General features: G+C 38.7%; 1 protein-coding gene and 1 pseudogene across 3 annotated transcripts in view; both read right to left on the reverse strand.

Annotated features, from left to right (window-relative positions):
- Positions 1-3,077: 3,077 nt before the first annotated feature.
- SLC12A2 (solute carrier family 12 member 2) overlaps positions 3,078-19,745 on the reverse strand; it is an 89,972-nt gene continuing 73,304 nt past the window's right edge. Inside the window, exons 20-27 of one of the 3 annotated variants that reach the window (XM_020790649.3) lie at positions 18,304-18,429; positions 17,476-17,520; positions 14,379-14,501; positions 14,164-14,275; positions 13,170-13,256; positions 11,047-11,182; positions 10,848-10,915; positions 3,078-5,629 (exon numbers count right to left, since the gene is read on the reverse strand). In XM_020790649.3, the coding sequence (XP_020646308.3) occupies positions 5,494-5,629; positions 10,848-10,915; positions 11,047-11,182; positions 13,170-13,256; positions 14,164-14,275; positions 14,379-14,501; positions 17,476-17,520; positions 18,304-18,429 (833 nt within the window). In that variant the 3' untranslated portion in view covers positions 3,078-5,493. Of the gene's footprint in view, positions 5,630-10,847; positions 10,916-11,046; positions 11,183-13,169; positions 13,257-14,163; positions 14,276-14,378; positions 14,502-17,475; positions 17,524-18,303; positions 18,430-19,745 lie in introns of all 3 variants that reach the window. The other 2 variants (XM_020790648.3, XM_020790650.3) reach the window with 2 other exon arrangements.
- Positions 6,660-6,814, reverse strand: LOC140705076 (U1 spliceosomal RNA; annotated as a pseudogene).

Raw genomic sequence — 19,745 nt, forward strand, 5'->3', positions numbered from 1 at the left:
CAAATGAGGTAAGATAATTACTTTAAACTGGTGGCTTAGAGCCATATTCCTGCACTAAACTTGCTACTTGCACATAAACTCAATAATGGACTAAGCTCCCTGAAAAACAGAAAAGGGAGAAAATTGAAAGTAGAAATGAGAATGAACTGAGAAACATACGGTATATAATGATCTTAGTCTCTTACTTCCAATATTTTTTTCTGAGGGCCTGATGCCTATAACATTGAGAGCTACTGTTCTAACAAAGCAAAGATTCTTTGATCCCTTATTCAAGTTCAGCATTAATATGAAGGTCCCGCTTTTATCAAAAATGAAATTCACACAGGTCTTTGTATTTTACCCTGAGTTTGAAGAACATTTAAAATTTCAATTGTTGGAAGTAAATCTAAACAAAAATAACTCCATGGATAATTGTAATGGTGACATTGAGTACTGCTATGGCAATGGTGAAACATAACTTTCTAGTGATTCTAAATTAAAATACTGTGCCCCATGTAGATTTCTTCTGCAAGGAAGGCATTACCTAATGCTTCTAGAATACACTAAAATGAGTCAGCCCCTGAAAATGTCACCTGCGCTAGGCTTCTCATGCCCCTGGGTGAGGAAAGGGGCAGCCCCTTCAGTTCCTGAAGAGGACATAGACAATTTGGTTTGGACTTGAGAATCGTGGCAGATGAAGGGAAATGATTTCTGTATTGAAAGAATAAACCTCTTGGCTATCCACTGAAAAGGGCCACCAAGATACTCAACTAAAGACATTCCTTATAGGTTTCATCTTCTGAAATATATGGCCACAGAGTAACAGCTGTTTTCAGAAGCATTAAGCAAGTGAATGAATAGATACTGTGTTTCCGAAAAATAAGACAGGGTCTTATATTGATTTTTGCTCCAAAAAATGCATTAGGGCTTGTTTTGGGGGCATATTTTTTTTTTCATGTACAAATATCTATGTTTATTCAAATAGTTATTTTCTTCTGGTTGCTGCACAATGGTGAAGGGTTTCACTTAACTAGGGCGTATTTTGGGGGTAGGGCTTATATTACAAACATCCTGAAAAATCGTATTAGGTCTTATTTTGGCGGGGGGGAAAGTGTAGGCTTCTCACCATAGCTCACTGGCTTAGATATCTGCCTGCAGAGCCAGAGGTGGGAAGTTCAGGTCTCCACTGTGCCTCCTTGACAGGAGTTGGATCTGATGATCCATAGGTCTCTTCCAGCTTTGAGGTTCTGTGATGTTGATGATGATTCCAGAAGTGGTCTCTCCCTTTCCGGAGGCAGCCCTCCACCGAGTGTATCAAGAGAACAAAAAGGTGATGCCACTTTCCAGTTTGCCCTGTCTGCAATTTCCCAGAGTGTCATCCAATAGTAACTGTCAAACAATAATTTTGTTGCATTTCAGAATTGTTGTGTGCAAGCCATTTCTGAATGGGTACATTTCTAGATCAACTTTTCACAGCTCAGCCTCACAAGGCTTTACCTATTGGTTTGATTTGTCATTTGGGGTCCTTCCTCTGCCAAATTTTCAGAGAATCCTCACAAAGGGGACAGGAAGGGGGACAGGAACAATGAATCAAGAGATCTTATTGTTTTTATTTAACAAGGCTGTTGTGCAAGACAGATTGAGGCTAACCCTCCATAGGAATCATATTAGAATCAAAGTTTATTTAAGGTTGTTGTGGGTTTTTCAGGCTCTTCTGAAGGTTGTCCTTCCTAACGTTTCGTCAGTCTCTGTGGCTGGCATCTTCAGAGGACTGGAGTAGGAACTCTGCTAGTTCTGACTCCTGTCCTTTGAAGATGCCGGCGAAACGTTAAGAAGAAGAACCTTCAGAATACAGTCAAAGAGCCCAAAAAGCTCACAACAACCATCAGATCCCCGCCGTAAAAGCCTTGACAATACAAAGTTTATTTAGCCTTAAGGAATTCCAGCCAGTATTCCCCACCCCCACTGCAATGAACAAGGGCATATTATGTTTCTAGCAATATATACGTGAAGATTCTCAGTAATCCAGGTGAGGTTATCTGTAAATTGGCAACCTACCAACTCTCCTCAGATTGAAGAAGCTACTTGGATGAGTAGTGAAATGTTTCAAACTAATAAGAAAGAAGCCCAGTTGCCAGGACTCATTTTCCAGATTATGTTTCTAGCTTCTGCTGCTCCACTCACATTATAATTAGAAATTTTTGGGTCAACTCCATGTCTACATGGGCAGAAGAAACTGGCTGTCTACACATATTCTTTACTGTAACAGTAAGGTTAGATGTGGCAATTTGGAAACTTATGGTATTTTATTCATGGGTTGCCGAAGCACTTTAAAACAGTGATTGAAATCTAGTCATAGCTAGACTATTCTCCCTGGAAGCAGATTACGGCCACTGAAGTTAGGCCCACTGAATCACTGGGGATTTGTTGAGTCTGAGTCCCTATGCAAGTTCCTCTGGTTTAATGGACTAACTTTAGTTGTAACTTACCTACTGGATTTTAGTCAGCATTTGAGATCTGCAATACATTATGCATGTTTATAATTATGTATGCAATACATTATGTATGTTTATAATTAATAATGCATGTTATCAAGTTGATTTTGACTTAAGGCAACCCTTTTCAGGGTTTTCCAGGCAGAGAATACTCAGAGGTAGTTTACCATTCCCTTCTGGGGGCGCCCTGGGACTGTACAGAAAGGCCATACAGGCTGGCTCTACTCACAAGAGTCACCGTGGGGAACTGAACTCCCAACTTCTGGCTTCACAGCCAAATACCTAAACCACTAAGCTACCCTGCTAGCATGTCTTTTTATCTGTGGTACAGATATTCTTTGTATATCAGGCAATACATTTGGAAAGGAAATTCGTATTAAAAGTATTGCTCCAAGGGGTTACATGGGTATGGGGTGCACGGTAGTTTAGATTGTATAGTAAGTATTTTCTATATCTATTTGTTTTTGTTCTGAAAAAATAAAGATTAAAAATAAAAAAGTATATCAGGCAACACACACTTTGACAAAGCCAGATGCTTGGGTGTTCAGGACCAGAGGGGGAAAATATACCATTAATAAAAATAGGCTGATTTAGACAACTATGTTTAATTCACTCCCATTTATTGCAGCAATCCCTCCCCAGTACAGAGTAGAAACTGCAATATTCAATTGTTGTTAAAACATTAGAAAAGCCATTGTGTGTGACAATTACAGTACAATATTATCAAAATATGACAACATTTTCAGACTGTGGATAGTACCAACCAAACCTTGAGCCTTAAATTAAGACCATAGTTCATTTTTAAATAAACAGAAAAGCATATAAAAAGAATTATGTAAAAAGGAAAGGCTAATATAAACATAATGAAACAATAAATAAATGATTCGTTCTGCTACCTTCTAAACACGTCTTAATTTCATAAAATAAAGTTTCATCTACAGAAATGGTATTGCTGACTATCAATGAAAAACAATTATTTCAAGTCATTACTGATTGGAACTTAAGAAAACATGGAGCCCCAAAGAAAAAGTTTAATTTGTACTAAAAAGAAATTGGAATGGCTATATCACAAACTTGCCTTTTGGTAACAAGTTACAGTTTAAGTTTATTGAAGTGTTAGAAAATTAAGTTTTTACAGCTGTTGACTTGATGGTAGTGGGTGTGTGTGCAAAGTTCTGAGAATTCTCAGGTGAGGAGCAATCTTTATTAACTCACAGACAATTTACTCTCGTCAACATATATGTTTAGATAAAATTTGGTATTTTGATACACAGCACACACACACACACACAGATACTTCTTATTTGGTTCCTTTTACAGGTTACAAGCAATAGTTTTCCTGAATGGGCAAAAATTTAAGTGTACCTGTGCACTTTTTCTGAATAGCAGCATCACACTCATGCCCTATTATTTGTCTGTACAGAAAAATAGAAGTTCAGATTCATTGAATCATTGTATGCCTCCTATCATCACACCAATAAGCACCGCAAGTGTGCAATAATCAATGGTATTAGTTACACACTGGGAATGTTTTCCAGAAAGTAAACTGTTGTTATAACTTCCAATTTCCTTCAAAAACTAGATACTGGCATTGATTTACTCTACCTGGCAGCTAACCTGTATTGCACTTCTGAAAAAAAGGGAGAACACAATCAACACTGGTAAGACCATGCAAGCTGTAACTTACTGGAATGTCAATCACTGTATACAAAATTGCCTCCTCTTGGTAACTAGGACTTCCCGAAGAAATAACTTGTACATTTACTTGGAACTTAGTTAGTGTAAGTTACTTATACTCGGGATATTCAGTCTTGTATGGTACTCTGTATTAATGCCAACAAGTTATAGAAGTTTAGGCAACTCTTTCAAATAGTAGGCATAAGCACTATTATTACCCAAGTGATTCTCAGTAAGCAGTTTATAGAGTAAAAAAAAAACTTCCATAAAGCAGTCAAAACACACAAATTGGCAGTTCTTGAATACACAAGGAGTCTCATACAAATTAAAATTCAAAGTTCAAAAGGATCAAACCTGAGTATTTAACAAGACTAAACAAAGATTCTGACAAGTGAATCAACTGCCCTTAGACACCTGTAATAAGATGTGGTCCATTTAACTAGGTGAATCAACTGTTAATTCTACTTAGATGGTCCTTTGCACTGCATAAAATAACCAACATTACAGCATCCTGTAACAAAACTGCAGTTCCACATGGAACAGCAGAGTGAAGACTGGCCCACTAACCTTCAAGCACAGTAGCCCAAGGAGGGGGAAATATGTAGGATGGAATAGGAGAAAATTAATCTCTCTCAATTAGTACATTTTAGCTTTATTCAAGCAGTATAAATTGAACAGTACAAAGCCCTAGATACCAGTATCATGAATTCAGGCTTGTATTACAGTCAACTTGCTCCACTTACCTGTTTCAGATCTAACAGACAGCTTTAAAAAAAACCACTCATATCCCATTCTGAAAAACAGGAAATGCTCAACAGTAAAAACTAACAACTTGATGGAAGACCAGAACACATTTTTAACAGTACGATGGAAGAGTTTAGAAACTAAAGGAAGGTTGATCTAAAGCTTTCGCCAATGGGAGACTGACATTCTGTATAAATTTACAAAACAGGGTATATGGATGAAATTTGGTTAACTTCAGAAGGCACCTCAAGGCTAAAAGGCTTTTATAAATCTATAATCCTTTCATTGATCAAAAATAAACACTTTTATTGCTGCCGCTCAAGTAGCAAAGAAAAAAACTGTTTATTCATTCTTCAGTCTACCAAGGAATCCTCTTCCATTAAGCAAGATTAAATTACAGAAGGATTAGAAGAAAACTGAAGCTTTCACAATTTCTGGATATAGTGACTTTCCTTGTGTGCTTTCAACTCAGTGGAATAGTGAAAAGTAGTCACTTTTTGCCTGTGTGTGATGTTATTATTTTAATCAAACATCTCAGTCTCTCCCCTTTAGGCACTGAAGTACCATTTCTTCACTGCTGCATGGTTCACAGCAGTGCTTAGGAATAGAAGGTAAGAACACTCTGATGATTCCCACGGACAAGAAGAATGGGTGGCAGGTCCTTGGAAAGAGCTTCTATCCATGCCATATATAGCGCACTTGACACTGCACTTTTTCGTGCAACAGGCAAACTCCTATAACAATGGAAATGAAAAATGAAAAAGCAAGCAAGTCAGAAATGGAAAACTGATTGATAACAGTGGTAAACAGCTAGTATTTATATTTTAGCAGAGTTTCTGAAGCATGTGAGATGTTCTGAAAGTGGTTTTCCCTTGCAACCTTCCCCTTACTCAAGTGAGTTTGCATGTCTGAGCAGGGATTTGAATCTAGGCTTCCTAAGTCCTAACCTTATACAGTGATTCCTCGCAAGACGAATGCTTCACACAAAGAAAAACTTGCAAGACAAAAGCATTTTGGAATATTTGTGACTCACAAGACAATTTTTTTTCCTATAGCCATGCTTCGCAAGACAAATAGGAACACATCAATTAAATTTCAATCCATTCCTATGGGGAAACCGCGCTTCGCAAGATGAAATTTTCACAATACGAAATGACTCGCGGAACGAATTATTTTCATCTTGCGAGGCATCACTGTACTCTATCTGCTACCAGCTTGGTTCTTAGGGTAATTTAAGTAGATTAGCCATGCAGGGCTTTATGTCATTAAAATTCAGTACTGTTCAGTGCCTTAACAGCTGTAGTGGTGGTGTTACAGGGTGCAATATTCTTAAAACACATTTCTTCTTATATAATAGTTTTGCTACTATTGAACAAAGTTATTTCAAACTAAAACCAAGAGAATGCAGTAGGGATTATGTTCAAGGAAGCATGCACAGAATTACTGTATTTTTCGCTCCATAAGACGCACTTCCCCCCCCCAAAAAAAAATTGGGGGAGGGAGAAGTATGTGCGTCTCATGGAGCGAATACAGTAAAAAAGGGTTCAGCCACCACCACCCAGAAGCCTCCCACTGCCATGCTGGGAGGTCTCTGAACTGGCACCAGAGACTGCTTGCTGTTTGGACCTCACCATTCTGCACTGCTGGCTTTCCAGGATCTGTTTCCTGCAGCCCACCTGGAAAACCAGTAAGGCCAATAGGCCTATGGCAGCAGGCAGTGAAAACAGCCAAGGACCAAAGGGGAAAGAGTAATTCTAGGAAGAACAGGGGAAATCACAAACACAGTCCCCCATTTAGGCAGTTGATTTTCTCACATTTGGGGAAATCACAGGGGTCAGCACATCCAGCGTGCAATAGATGAGCCTTACCCTGGGAAAACCACTTTGATGATCATGGTATCCCCCCTGCCAGGTATGAGTTGGAATGGCCCCTGAACCTCCTGCCCCTTTCTGTGCCCTGTCCCCCAAAGGCATGGTGACCCCCCCCCCCCGGCTGCACCATCTGATCAGAACAGGGCTGCACAGCCCCAGCCCCGAAAGACGCCAAGAGAGCTACTTAGTGTTTTGGGGTGCCCCACAGGACCCCCATCAGGGGCTGGAATGTTCCTCCCACAATCCTCCAGTGCACAGATATTAGCATACATAATATGTGGGGAAGGCAGGGAAAGCGGGGAAATTCAAACTTTCAGTTAGTGAAGAGGCTGCTTGTCTGCTTCCTTGCTAGTCCAAGCAGTTAGAGAGATGGGAGAGAGACCTGGGACTGGCTGGTATTGTCATTTTAAAATGTGAAATGTAGTTTAAAAGCTGCTTGTTTTGGGTTAAACTGTGCTTGGGTGAAAAGGTGCTCCGTTTGAGCTGAAACCTGCTTGTGTAGAAATGTGCATAGGGGTACTTGCTTTAAAAGCTGCCTGCAAAGCCTTTCAGACCAGCGTCGATCAGCTGTTAGGTGGGGAGAGGGGAGGGGGAAGGAGCGGAGAAGAGCACGGAGAAGAGCACAAAATGGCTGCCGTCTGCCTGCTGGCTTTTAGCTGTTTAGGGCTCTTTTTTGGCTGTTCTGGAGTCTACCAAGGCACTGTGAAGAGCAAGGCTTAGTCTACAGTACCTGGTAAGTGACTTTCTTTTAAGTTTTTTAAAGTTTCTGGCCTTCCCCCCCCATAAAAATGCATTAATTAATTTTTAATGCATTTCTATGGGAAATTTGGATTCAACTTGCAAACTTTTCAACTAGTTCTGGGCATCTAATAGAGAATGTATTTCCAAAGGGTGTTGCAGCAAGGAAACTAACTGTGCCTCATGACTTCTAACTGGATTACAGTACCTGCTTCCTGATTTCAGCTACTATAGTTTGTATTCAGGTTTTTTTGGCTCTTCAAGAACATTGTTCATGGCTTTGTGTGGCCTAACCTGTTGTGCCTTGCATGCTATAAACGTTCAATTATGTCAGAAAATGGAGATTTGGTCTTATGCTGAGCATGTGCTACTGCTGGTGAATGGGATCAGGATAAGCTTTGTGTTGCTGTTCTTTTGCATAACCTAAAGTAAATAAGGAAAACCAGCTGTTAAATAGTTTAATTCCACTATTTATCCTCCACACAACTAAAAGGGATCTCTCAATGTAGTGCCAAATCAGACAAACCATTTCTAACTTCATACAGGCTTGAGCTGTAGCTGGGCAGAGTTGCACAACAATATCATCTGTCATTGAGACATTTCTATAAGCATGGGGAGGAGGTGGATGAAAGGAAATGTAAAATATAAGTAGAGTGGTATAGGTCTTATCACTGGCTGATAATGGTCTATATTAATGCCACTGTTGACTGCTGTTCACTTTACATGGTTCAAATGTTATTCTGTTATAGTTTATTAAATATTTTATTACACTATTTGGCTCAGAATATATTTTCCCTGTGTTCCTCCTCTAAAAATTAGGTTCGTCTTAAGGTGAAGTGTGTCTTATGGAGCAAAAACTACGGTAGGCATTCAGTCAAATTACTGGGCAGAAGCCCTCTGAGAGCTGAGCTGAGACCTGGGCCATTTCACACTGTGAGGCTCCCTCACTGTTTCGGAAGAAGGGTGAAAAATATTTTAATATACCGAAGGGCAAGGTTTTAAAAAAATTCATCAAATGCAAGATAATTTCTTTAACATCACCTTGATATTTTAGGCTGAAGAGAGGCCTTCTTGTGAGGAGAGACTCAAGCCAATTGGTCCTGAGCCCTACCCTCACAACCTGACTGAGCACAGACTACTGAAAGCTTGATCTTCTGTTCTTCAGAAGCACTGCAGAGAGTGGCCTCACTCAGCCATTATGAAATGCAAACTAAACATACATGTAGGAAGGCGCAGGACAAGTGTGTTTCCCCCTCCCAAACATTTATTTAGCTTACATTTACAAATTCTGACTAGTCCAAAGTGTTAGCATTACTTGGTGCCTCATCTTCATAATATACATAAAATATGTACATCACATAGACATTTATATTTATATATGAATTGCTGAAGCTCCTGATTGATCTACCACAGCAATTACTGGATGGGTACAAACAAATCTTACTTTCTGAACAACAGACCACAGTGGGCTATCTGCTTTCTACCACAACCTGTACAAAATAAACTAAGCCATATGGCTGAAGTGATATGGCCCTGTCAAAAACTTCCATAAATGAGTACAGGATGTGATATACTGTATTTTTTACTTCATAAGACACGCTTTTCCTCCCCCTAAAAGTGGGGGGAAAGTGTGTGCGTCTTACAGAGCGAATACTGTAAAAAAAGTTTAAAGTGACAAAAGAAGGAGAGATGGAACGGTACGAAACAGGAATGGATAGAGGAGGGGGAAGTAGGAGAAGAGAGGGAGGAGTCACGAGAGGGGGAGAAGAGGGGGATAAACATTTTTCTCATGAGAGAGGAGGGAGGAGAGTTGAAAGAAATGGAAAGAGTGGTGTTAAGGAAAGACGTATGAGAGGAAAGTGATCCAGGGGAAGAAAAGGTGTTTAGAGTGGCGGAAGAACAGCTGCTAAAACTGCCTGCCTGGGTCCTCAAAACTCCATACCCCTTGCCTTTTCCAAGGCAGCCGCGAGGGCTGTCCCACGTGGTGGCCTAATGGCCAGCCGAACAGCAAAGCTTTCCCTATGAAGGAGGAAGTCAGGAGGGGTGAGCGACCTTATATGCCCTCTGGTTCACTCCTCCTCTCAAGCTGCTCTCATGAGACAGCATCATAGTCTCGTGTGCCATCCGGGGAAGCAGGGCAAAGCCACGCCTCGTTGCTGGAGCCCGCAGTGGCGTCATCATTCTCACGAGAGAGGAGGGAGGACAAGTGAAAGAAATGGAAAGAGTGGTGTTAAAGAAAGACGTATGGGAAGAAAGTGATCCAGGGGAAGAAAAGGTGTTTAGAGTGCCGGAAAAGGAGGGGAAATCACGCCACAACCTGACTTTCCCCCCTGCGCCTCCACGTGCATACCTCTTCACCCCAATGGCGCCTCAAATGCAAGGTGTGTCTTATAATCAAGTGCGTCTTATGAAACGAAAAATACGGTATATACTGCAGATGTTTTCAAACATCTGCTCATAGGTTTCACTGTAACTCCTTCATCCTTCATGCCCAACAAGAAATGGACTCCTGTATTCAGTTTGCTTTCTAGTGACTGCTACTGTGAGTCACACTTGGCACTCTATTGCTAAGACCCATAGACTTATCCAGTAAGAAGTCTGTCCTGAACACGTGTGTATCAAATGTCAGCTTTATACTAGTTAAAACAAGAAAAAAATAAGATTGTTGACCGTAATAGAGGAACCTGACAAGAAAATATATTTATTACTCTAAAGGAGGCACAATGTTTTTGTTCCTTTTTACTGCAACAGATTGATATGGCTACCAAACTGAAACGTTTTTACTAACTGCAACAGCTATCTTTGCTAATTGGGAGAATCAAGGCCTCTTGGATGGCAAGATTTCCACTATAAAATCACAAGTCATTTTCTTAAATTTCTAAAACATTGTTAAATATTGTTGGTATTTTCACCTATCTTCCGACCAACCCACAATCATGCTTAAAATATTTATTTATTTATTTATTTATTTATTTATTTATTTATTTATTTATTTATTTATTTATTCATTCATTCATTCATTCATTCATTCATTCATTCATGCACTGATACCCTAATTATCCGTCTTTCTCCAAATATTCTCTCCTCCAAAACTATCACATAACTATGACAGTTGAGCATCTGTGAATGCCTAAAGGTTTGGGAAATTAAAGAGCTACCGGGGCATCAATACTAAAATACTGGCTGGGAGACAGCTAAACTGACTAGAGTTTTCTATCAGAGTCAAGAGGAACACATTTTTGGAGGATGCATCAGAAATACTAATAATATTTTCAGAAGAGTGCTTTGGTATTTCCAATATTTACTGAAAATGATGCCAAGAATCACAAAAAGCAATACTTACATAACAATTAGATTAGCTGTTCCAGAATGTTCTTTCAGTAATTCATTTAATCTAATCTGGCGGTTGCTCTGTAATTAAAATGAGAACACTGTTGATGTAAGAAAGCATATGTATCCATTTTAAAAATAAAAGTAGTTAATTTACAGATTTCAGACTCAAAGCCAAATATGCCTGTTTACAAATGAAATTTCAAAGATACCTTTGTTTTATATAGCTCAAGTTCATTATCTGTGATTCTCCAAGGTTCGTCTTCTTTCATTTTATCTGCAACATCTTGCTCTTTATCATCTTCATGAAGTCGGAATGGCTCTATCATTTCTTCAAAAGCTGCAATGCTGAAAATTGACAAGTGCATCCATTTTCAGATAGCTTACCAAAATTTGTACTAAAAGACACATGACTAAAATATTACATTATTAATATACAGGATAGATGAATGTATTTCTCTCTTCAATTTATTTAACATAATCATCTAATCTGGGCAGTTTCCAACAAAAGGAGAAGCATAAGTTGGAATCAGAGAGGGATAGAGAGAAATAGGGACAAGATGGTGTGGAGAGGGTGCTAGGGTTTAGGAATAGCTAAAAAGGGGTTAAGAAAGGAAATCGAAAGAGTAAAACATAGTGGACAAGCAGGAATGAACACATAAGCTTAACATAAGCCGCCTCGAGTGGTGGTCCAGATAGGCGGGATACAAATCAAATAAATCAAATAAATAAATAAATAAATAAAACAAAATAACCATCATCCACCCATCTCACAGTAATATAAAAACCCAGCTCACAGAAAGCAAAATATGGCAGCTACAGATAACCACAAGTATAAAAACTAAGTAAATCATAAAAATTACAAAGGAAGAATATCCCCAAATGCTTCTCTGAACAACAAGGTTTTGACGTTTTCTGAATGTCAGGACAGTAGGGGTCTGGCACACATCCACAGGCAGTGAAGGTTTATTTCTTTCACACTGTATTGCTGCTGAAGTTCATAAAATGAACGACTGATTCATACAGCTATTTTAAGCTTGAACATTCCTACTTCATATCCCCCCACCCCCTACTCTTCCCCTGTGACACAAGTATCTCTGTAACTTGCAAGTTGATTCAATTTGAAACAACTGAGTTTTCCAGAGTAGCAAAAGGATTATCATTTTTAAAACTCATGTCAAGTTTGCTCAGTAATGAAGACAAAATTGCTTCACATTACACACAATAAGACAATGAGTTTTTTAAAAAATCTATTAAGTTGCTATGTCTCTCCTGAGGCCATTAAGATATAGACTGAATTACTGGTGCAAGACTTCATATTATGTTTGCAAATGTCAACTTAGCAACTTCCTAGGCTGTAAGAAATTTGAAACTATTGGACTAGCTTTACCTTGATTTCTTAATGATATTCTCCATTACTTATAAAGTTATCTGTTTTTATATCATTCTGTTGAAAGCCTAAATGTTTATATACTGTGAGCCTTCAACTGGCTTAGGCTGATTGTCTACCTACATCCCTACCTCAACGTGTGTGTGTGTTCCGTGACTCCACTAGCTCACTGCAATGCTCTCATTGTAGGGATTCCCCTCAATCTGGCTTAGAGACTAAATCAGGTGCAGAATGTGGTGGCCAGATTAATCACTGGGTTGGTGAAGCCTCATCATAGCTCCCCAGTGCTGGATCAGTTGTATTGCCTTCCTGTGTCTTTCCAAGGCAGTTCAACTAATTATCTTAATATACAAGGCCCTTAATGGTTTAGGGCCGTTACTTGTCAGAGCGCCTCCCCCCCAAAAAACATCAGCCCAGGTCACAATCCACTCAGGCTGGTCTCCGACTGATGGCCACTCTGAGGAATGCAAACAAGATTTCCATGAAGATTCTCAGTAGTGGCTCACTTCTTTGGAGCAGCCTTTCTTGTCAGGCCCCTTCCCTCCCAGCCTGCAAGAAGTGGTTAAAGACATGTTGGTCGCTTCAAGGAAGCTTTTAGTAAGATTCTCCTCCTGAAGTTATTTTGAGTGTGGGACCGGCCAGCCATCAATGAATGTATCTGTTTGTTTGTTATGGGATGTTTTACCGGATTGGATTTGTTTGGGATTTAATTGGTGGGGAAGGTGTATTGGGCCTAGTATATTATTGTCTACCACCCAAAGTACTGCTTTGCACTAAGTTGGGCATATACAATTAATTTAAATATTTTAACAAAATCTGATCACCTTTTCTATTATACATAACATTATTTTATTTTTGGAAAAAATCTTCTCATAGAAACTGCTAGTGTGAATTGCCAGTTGCGGTTTGTAAAAACCAGTATACGGAATCAGCACACAAACTTACTTTTCTTTCTTTGGCTTTGTATTGATATCACCAAGGACCATGATATCAGAAAAATCTATCCGAAATTTGCTCAGCAATGTAGCCATCCTAGAAAAATTAAAACATCCAACAGTTAACTGTATTTTCAAAGAGATTTCTGTTATAAGTACTAAATCTGGTCATCAGCCAAGAAATAAGGCAGGGAAATCAGATTTTCCTAAGCACATACACCAATATACCGGAGTGTTTGTGCCAAATTCCATATTGTCCTGGAGGAGCCAAGCTTATGTAGAAGCAACTTTGGAAGTAAAGCGAGTTAATTATAGTTAGGGTATTAGAAAAAGTCAGTAGTTTGCCTTTTAGACAGAAGACATTCCACTAGCACACAGCCCCCAGACATGCAGCTCGCTGTTTTTACGCCCATGATGCTCTACAAATTTCCTTCACAAAGCTACGTATCCTGAAATTTTCAATAAAAACTTTTTAAAAGAAATGAAACAAAAAACTGTTAATCATATTTAACATGGTTAAACATAACTTGTAGGATTTTATATAGCTTCAAAATTCACTGCAAAATATGTGTGGTGTTAAGTTAGAATTTGAATTGCTATAGATTACCACATAGCAAATTAAGTTGTCAGGTTTCAAAAATATCTTCCTTGATTAACCTGTTAATTCTGATCATTGCCTGGCCTAGTACTGTCAGCTCTGGATGACAGGAACTCTCAAGGTTCCAGGACAGGATTCTCTCCTAGCCGTACCTAGGGACCCCCTTCATTCCCTATCTGACTCAAGGAGCAGCTAGGCTCAACCCTGCTTAGCTTCCAAAATCCGATGAGTTGAGTGCATGTAGGATTATATGGATGTATGTAATATATTCAGAACATCCAAAATGTAATAGTATAAGAAGAATCATTTGTAGATATTCGTATTTATTCATGTGAAGTAGGATAATAAATACATTTCTCAATGCCAATTTATTGTAGATGCATAAATGCTGAAAGCAAAAACTTACGCTCTTCTGTCATGATCTATTCTGTTTATTTTCCCACCAATGAATACCCTGATTTTACAGTCTTTCCATTTCTTCTTGGTTGTCAGAAGATAAGGGATCAGAAGTGTCAAGCCTACGTGGGAGAAAAATCAGTTCCCATATTGCTAAGGTTTTGGTGTTTGAAATGAAACAGGATTTAATAATCTTATAATATTTTAACTTTTTAAAAATCATACCTCCATCGTCAAAAAGCCACCATACATCTATATTATTTTTGCCTTGTTTCTTCTGAAACTGAGAACTTGCATCAAGTAGTCTTTGATCAGCCAAGTTCAGGGGAACAGAGAGGCCTTTGGGATCTGTGGATTTGAGGTTTAAGAAAAGAACTGAGGTTTTGGAAGAAACAGAAGGGGCAAATCATTTGATCAGCCATCCTTGGTTGGCAACCTTATTTCTGTCCTCTTAAAACACTGGCAAAAACTAGTTGCTCAACTTAATAAATAGCACTACAGTAGGCCCACTGAATCAATGGAGAGTTAGTCAACTGCTCCATAAATTCCATTAATTCAAATGGGCCTACTCTAACTGTGACTTAGTAGGCTAAAGTAAGTCACAACTTGAGTTGGCCCATTTGAATCAATGGGATTAACATAGGAGTGGATTCACCAAATTCCCATTGATTCAGTTGGCCTACTCTGGTTGTGACTTACTACATTCAGTAAGAGAATTTCAGCCACTGAATGTCAGTTGGAAAATGAAGTAAAGAAACCATGGCAGGAAAAAAGTGTGATTTGTCTCTTTAGAGCCTGTTGTAAGTCATCACATTCTGGAGGGAGGCATAGCTAGCTGGCCTACATACACCCTGAACTCTTCATTATTGAGTGAGCAGTAATACATCACAATACACTGTACCATATAATATACATGCAGATGAAGCCGTAAGCTATTGTCTACTTGGTGTCTGGTAACTCTAATATATGTATAACAGGCTACATCCAATTGATGGTTCAAGCCAGTATACATGAACTGAATGAATGCCTTAAGTAAGTGCTAACTTAAGAAGGGCCATCCATTCAATGAGTCCATTCTAGCTGGGAATAACAATTGGATTTAGACCATAGTGTTATTTTTGAAGTAAGGGCCCTGAAGTACTGCCAAAAAAAAATAAGCATAACAAACATTTATGTAGACATAAAAAGAGACATCAACTGCCTTTGCCATTCATTCTATTAAAGCATATATAATTGGGTTACAGGAATACTGTAAACGAAACTTAGGTATTTTATTTTTCTACTACTTAAAAACAAACCAATCAACAAACCAGAATTTATCATTTGCTCTGAGTTTTCATCAAGAAATAATCCAATTTATGGCCACAGAAACTTTATTACAAGACTTTTTTTTTTACCAGAATGAGATAAGTTATTTTGAGAAGAGATTTTATTTATTGTTTTTCTCCTTTGCTACATATAGCCATACAACCAATACTAGTGTTTTAATTTTGTTTCAGGCTGTTGATAAAACTACAGCCAAGACCACAAGGACCCACAACTAACAAAGAGATGATTCATATCCAGAAAGTTGTTATTTTGAATAATGTGAATTAAATGGAAATGTGCAATAACAGAAAACATTATTTGCTTTCTAGCTCCCCATTTCATGACTCATGTTGCAACCAGTGACACTGGGGCTGCATCAGGGAGCCTGCTGGGGCACAGAGAACACTCTACACAATTGCCCTTTCTGTCTTCCTGGCCTGAGGTCTTAAGATTGACAGAGGACAATTTTTATACAGGATTTTGGTAGAAATGGATTAACGGAGAACGCTACTATAGTGCACAGAATCTGAAGAGGCAGGTTTTGAGAGTATGGAATGCTGGAGTATGGAAGAGATCTGTCAAAGAGAGGTGGAAAAGTTATGGATGATGTGTGAATCAGAGGACATAGAAAAGGCACCAAGAGAAGAACAAAGGGCTCTGAAGGGAAAGACAAGAGAGAATTATAGAGATGACAGCATGGTGCTGGAATTGTACACTGGTGATTGCTTTGGATCCCATGTGCTTCAAGTTAGTCCTCTCTCTATATCATTAACCTTCCAGCCTCAAAACGGAACTTCCATTAAGTCAGTGCTAGGGGGTTCACAGTACCAGGCAGATGGGGAGACAATGTACTAACTATTAGAACTACACTCAACTACCAAAAGGCCTGACCTATCCTAATATATTGATGTCAAAACTCACTTTGTCTTGTCACTCATTATTTACGTAACTGTCTTTTTAAATAAGCACAGGAATATACACTTACAACTAAACTTCACTTGTTTCTTCTCTTTCTCTTTTGCTGCCACCAATCTTTACTTGTTTTTTTTAAAATATTTTTGATGTGTGTGTATTTGCCCCTTCATTCAGGCCCTCATATCACCCTCTACACAGCCTAGCCCTCAGGTACTCAGCTCCTTACCACTTAGTTTGAATTAATTCAATAGGATTTTATTAAGATAACTGTGTCCAAAGGATGTTATTTAATCCTAGGCTTTAAATTAATTCAACACAATTCTTCATTCTATCACCTCTCTTTTTCAAAACTCATTGCTCTTTTCATCAAAACTCTCCCTGATCTCTCTATCCCCCCGACAGTTCCAAAAACCTAATCAATCCTCTGCCTTCCTAATTTCTCCTAGCCCATTAGAATCATTCCTACCAACATTCCCTGCTTCTCACTTATCCCTTACCATCACATACTTACCAAACCAATGCATTTCAAAACAATAAACCTCTTGTTGCCATATAAATAATGCATTTAAACATAAGCATCACAGGTTCCTTTAAAATAATTGCCCAAATATAGAGACATCACATCACATCTGGCTTTTTAAAAATTCCAGCAGAAATCACAGTCACCCAATAGCTCACTGAAAACTTCCTTTGAAGCTCCCTTGCTATGTAGTGTAGCAGGATGCTTTTTTTGGGTGAAGAAGGGTAGAACATCACACCACGATCAGCAAACAGGTGCAATTCTCTAGATTATGACCAATGTCTCAGAGACACAGTACACATCATTTTTGTTAAAGCTCTAACACACCATGACATCCATGCTGCATGTTCAATTATTATGCAGTACCATTTAGGAATTCCTAACTCTAATTGTTCTTTCTACAAACCACCAATGCTTCACACTTCATAAATTTATCCAAATTCCCAAGTACATATGAACATCTCCTACAGGTGATAATGTAGATTTACACTCTATTAAATAGAAAATAAAAAATTATAAAGTGAAGTTTAGAATATGGAAAAGATGGATTATAAATCAAAAGATGGAAAAATGGCCTGCCTTTTTTCAAAAGTGGCTGTGTTGGAGTCTTGCCATCGTCCTCCTCTTCTGGAAAAAGTTTAGAAGTGGGAAAACAAAACAAAGCAAAATGTTATTTGTAGCATTAATGAGAAAGTGAAGTATGTGTACTTTTGATGAATAAAATGAATTAACATTATGGAAAAAACAGACATGAATGAATTTGACTGATTCTGTTTATAAATGATTAGCATGTTAATATATATTTTATTTATACACATGCAGATGCATGCAGAAACACATAATGTCTATTAGAGCATTGCAACTAATATATTTTCAGTAGACAGAACAACTGTGAACTGAATTTCTTCTCTTCCCCATGGACCCTTGTTATTTCTACCTGGGCAGGGATATTCGTATTTGTAGACGAATACAAATACCCTCATCTCTAGTCAGCACTCAATTTTTCTCTCTCACACATAGACACACATTTATTCATCACACCACAAACAGCACACACTAGCTATCAGCTTACTAGAACAACATATGTGGCAGTGCCTCAGTACCCTAAAAGGCAGTGGCTTAAACCTTTGCTACCACTGATCGTGAACAATTACTTTGCCAAAGAAATAAAAGAGGAAGTCATCACTTGTTTTGTCACAATATGCTTACTTTTAGCTCTTACAGAAACATAAGGTGGACCAAAATGTGCTGTTTCTGAAGTTCCCACAGATACAAAAATACAACTCAAGATGAAAAGGAAATTATACGTGTGAGAGATCCATACACTCCTTTGGACTGCGTGATTTGGCCTATACAAATATCCTGAATTCTTCAAAGATAAAAAAACTATATCAAGTAAACAATTACCTTTATGAATAGGAACTTTTTCAGTCACTGGCTTAGATGTTACTGTCTCAGGTTTCTTGCTATAGTCTACATTAACTATAATGTCCTTGGTTACTGGGGATTTCTCTTGGGATGACAATACTTCTTCTGTAAATAGTAAGAGCATTTATGAAAACTTAATTTGCATGCTGAAATGCAACCAGCTCATCTTATAAATACGTGTTTCATAATTTTGCAGAACTTTCAGTATCTTAAGAATGCCACCACTGTGCTGAAACCTTAATGCCTTTTTGTTCTGCTCCTTAAGGGGTCCACTGCTAATAAAGCTGTACCTTGTCTATTCACCAGTCTCAATTTTGCTGGCAGCCTGAACAGCAGGCCTTCAAACATATACCATAAAATCACACAAGGAAATAAGGATGCACCATTTGAATTTCCTGGAGACCAACTCTCAGTATTCTTAAAGAATTAAAGCCCATAGACCCATGTCTACACCACCATTTCATTCACTAGGAAAAGGGACTACCTTGAAGACTCCATGGCCTAGCTTCCTGTTTAAAAAAGGAAGTTGCCACAGTGCTACCTGGGAGTCCTAGGGCTTTCTAGGACATGCAGTCTTGGTGCCCATTAGGTGTTGTAGAGCAGTGGTCCCCAACCTTGGGCCTCCAGATGTTTTTGGACTACAACTCCCAGCAGCCTTCACCACCACCTCTGTTGGCCAGGATTTCTGGGAGTTGAAGTCCAAGAATATCTGGAGACCCAAAGTTGGAGACCACTGTTGTAGAGGACCTATAGAAGAACTATACCTCCCAGGAAGCACCAAGCCATGAAGCCTTCAAGCTAAGCCCCTCTCCACATGAGTGAAATGAATGTGTGTCTGTAGATATGGGTCTGTGGCTGGAATTCTCAAAATTCTGCCTGGTGAATTCTTAGATAATTCTGGGAATCCAAAAAAATCTGAACGGCACATCTCTATAGATAAAAAGACTTCAGGTAATCAGGTCCCAGGCCATTCACTGTCTTTAAAAAGTGAGCTGCAACGCTCATAGCCAGTGCAAATACTTTTAGATACATGGAAGTTAAAAGATTAAAATGAGCTTTTTGATCTCAAACTATGACACATTAACAAAGCCTGCAGTTTTTTCATAAAAAACACAGAATGCAACATTTATAGATCAAGCTTTGAACAGGCAGATCACTTTCATCCTCACATTAGTTCAAGATCATAAACATCTGCTAGAATGTGTGTGTGTGTGTGTGTGTGTGTGTGTGTGTGTGTGTGTGTGTGTGTGTGTGTGTGTGTGCGTGCGTGCGCGCGCGCGTGCGTGCGTGCATGCGTGCTTTTAATGATTTGTAGAAATACCAAGAGAAGAGAAACACCAAAACTTGCTTTAGAAGATCATAATGCGAACTGTTTGTTTTGGTAGCTCTATTTTTTCCAGGCACATATTATAGTAAGAGTT

This window comes from Pogona vitticeps, chromosome 2 (assembly GCF_051106095.1).
Source record: "Pogona vitticeps strain Pit_001003342236 chromosome 2, PviZW2.1, whole genome shotgun sequence".
Taxonomy (NCBI): Eukaryota; Metazoa; Chordata; class Lepidosauria; order Squamata; family Agamidae; genus Pogona; species Pogona vitticeps.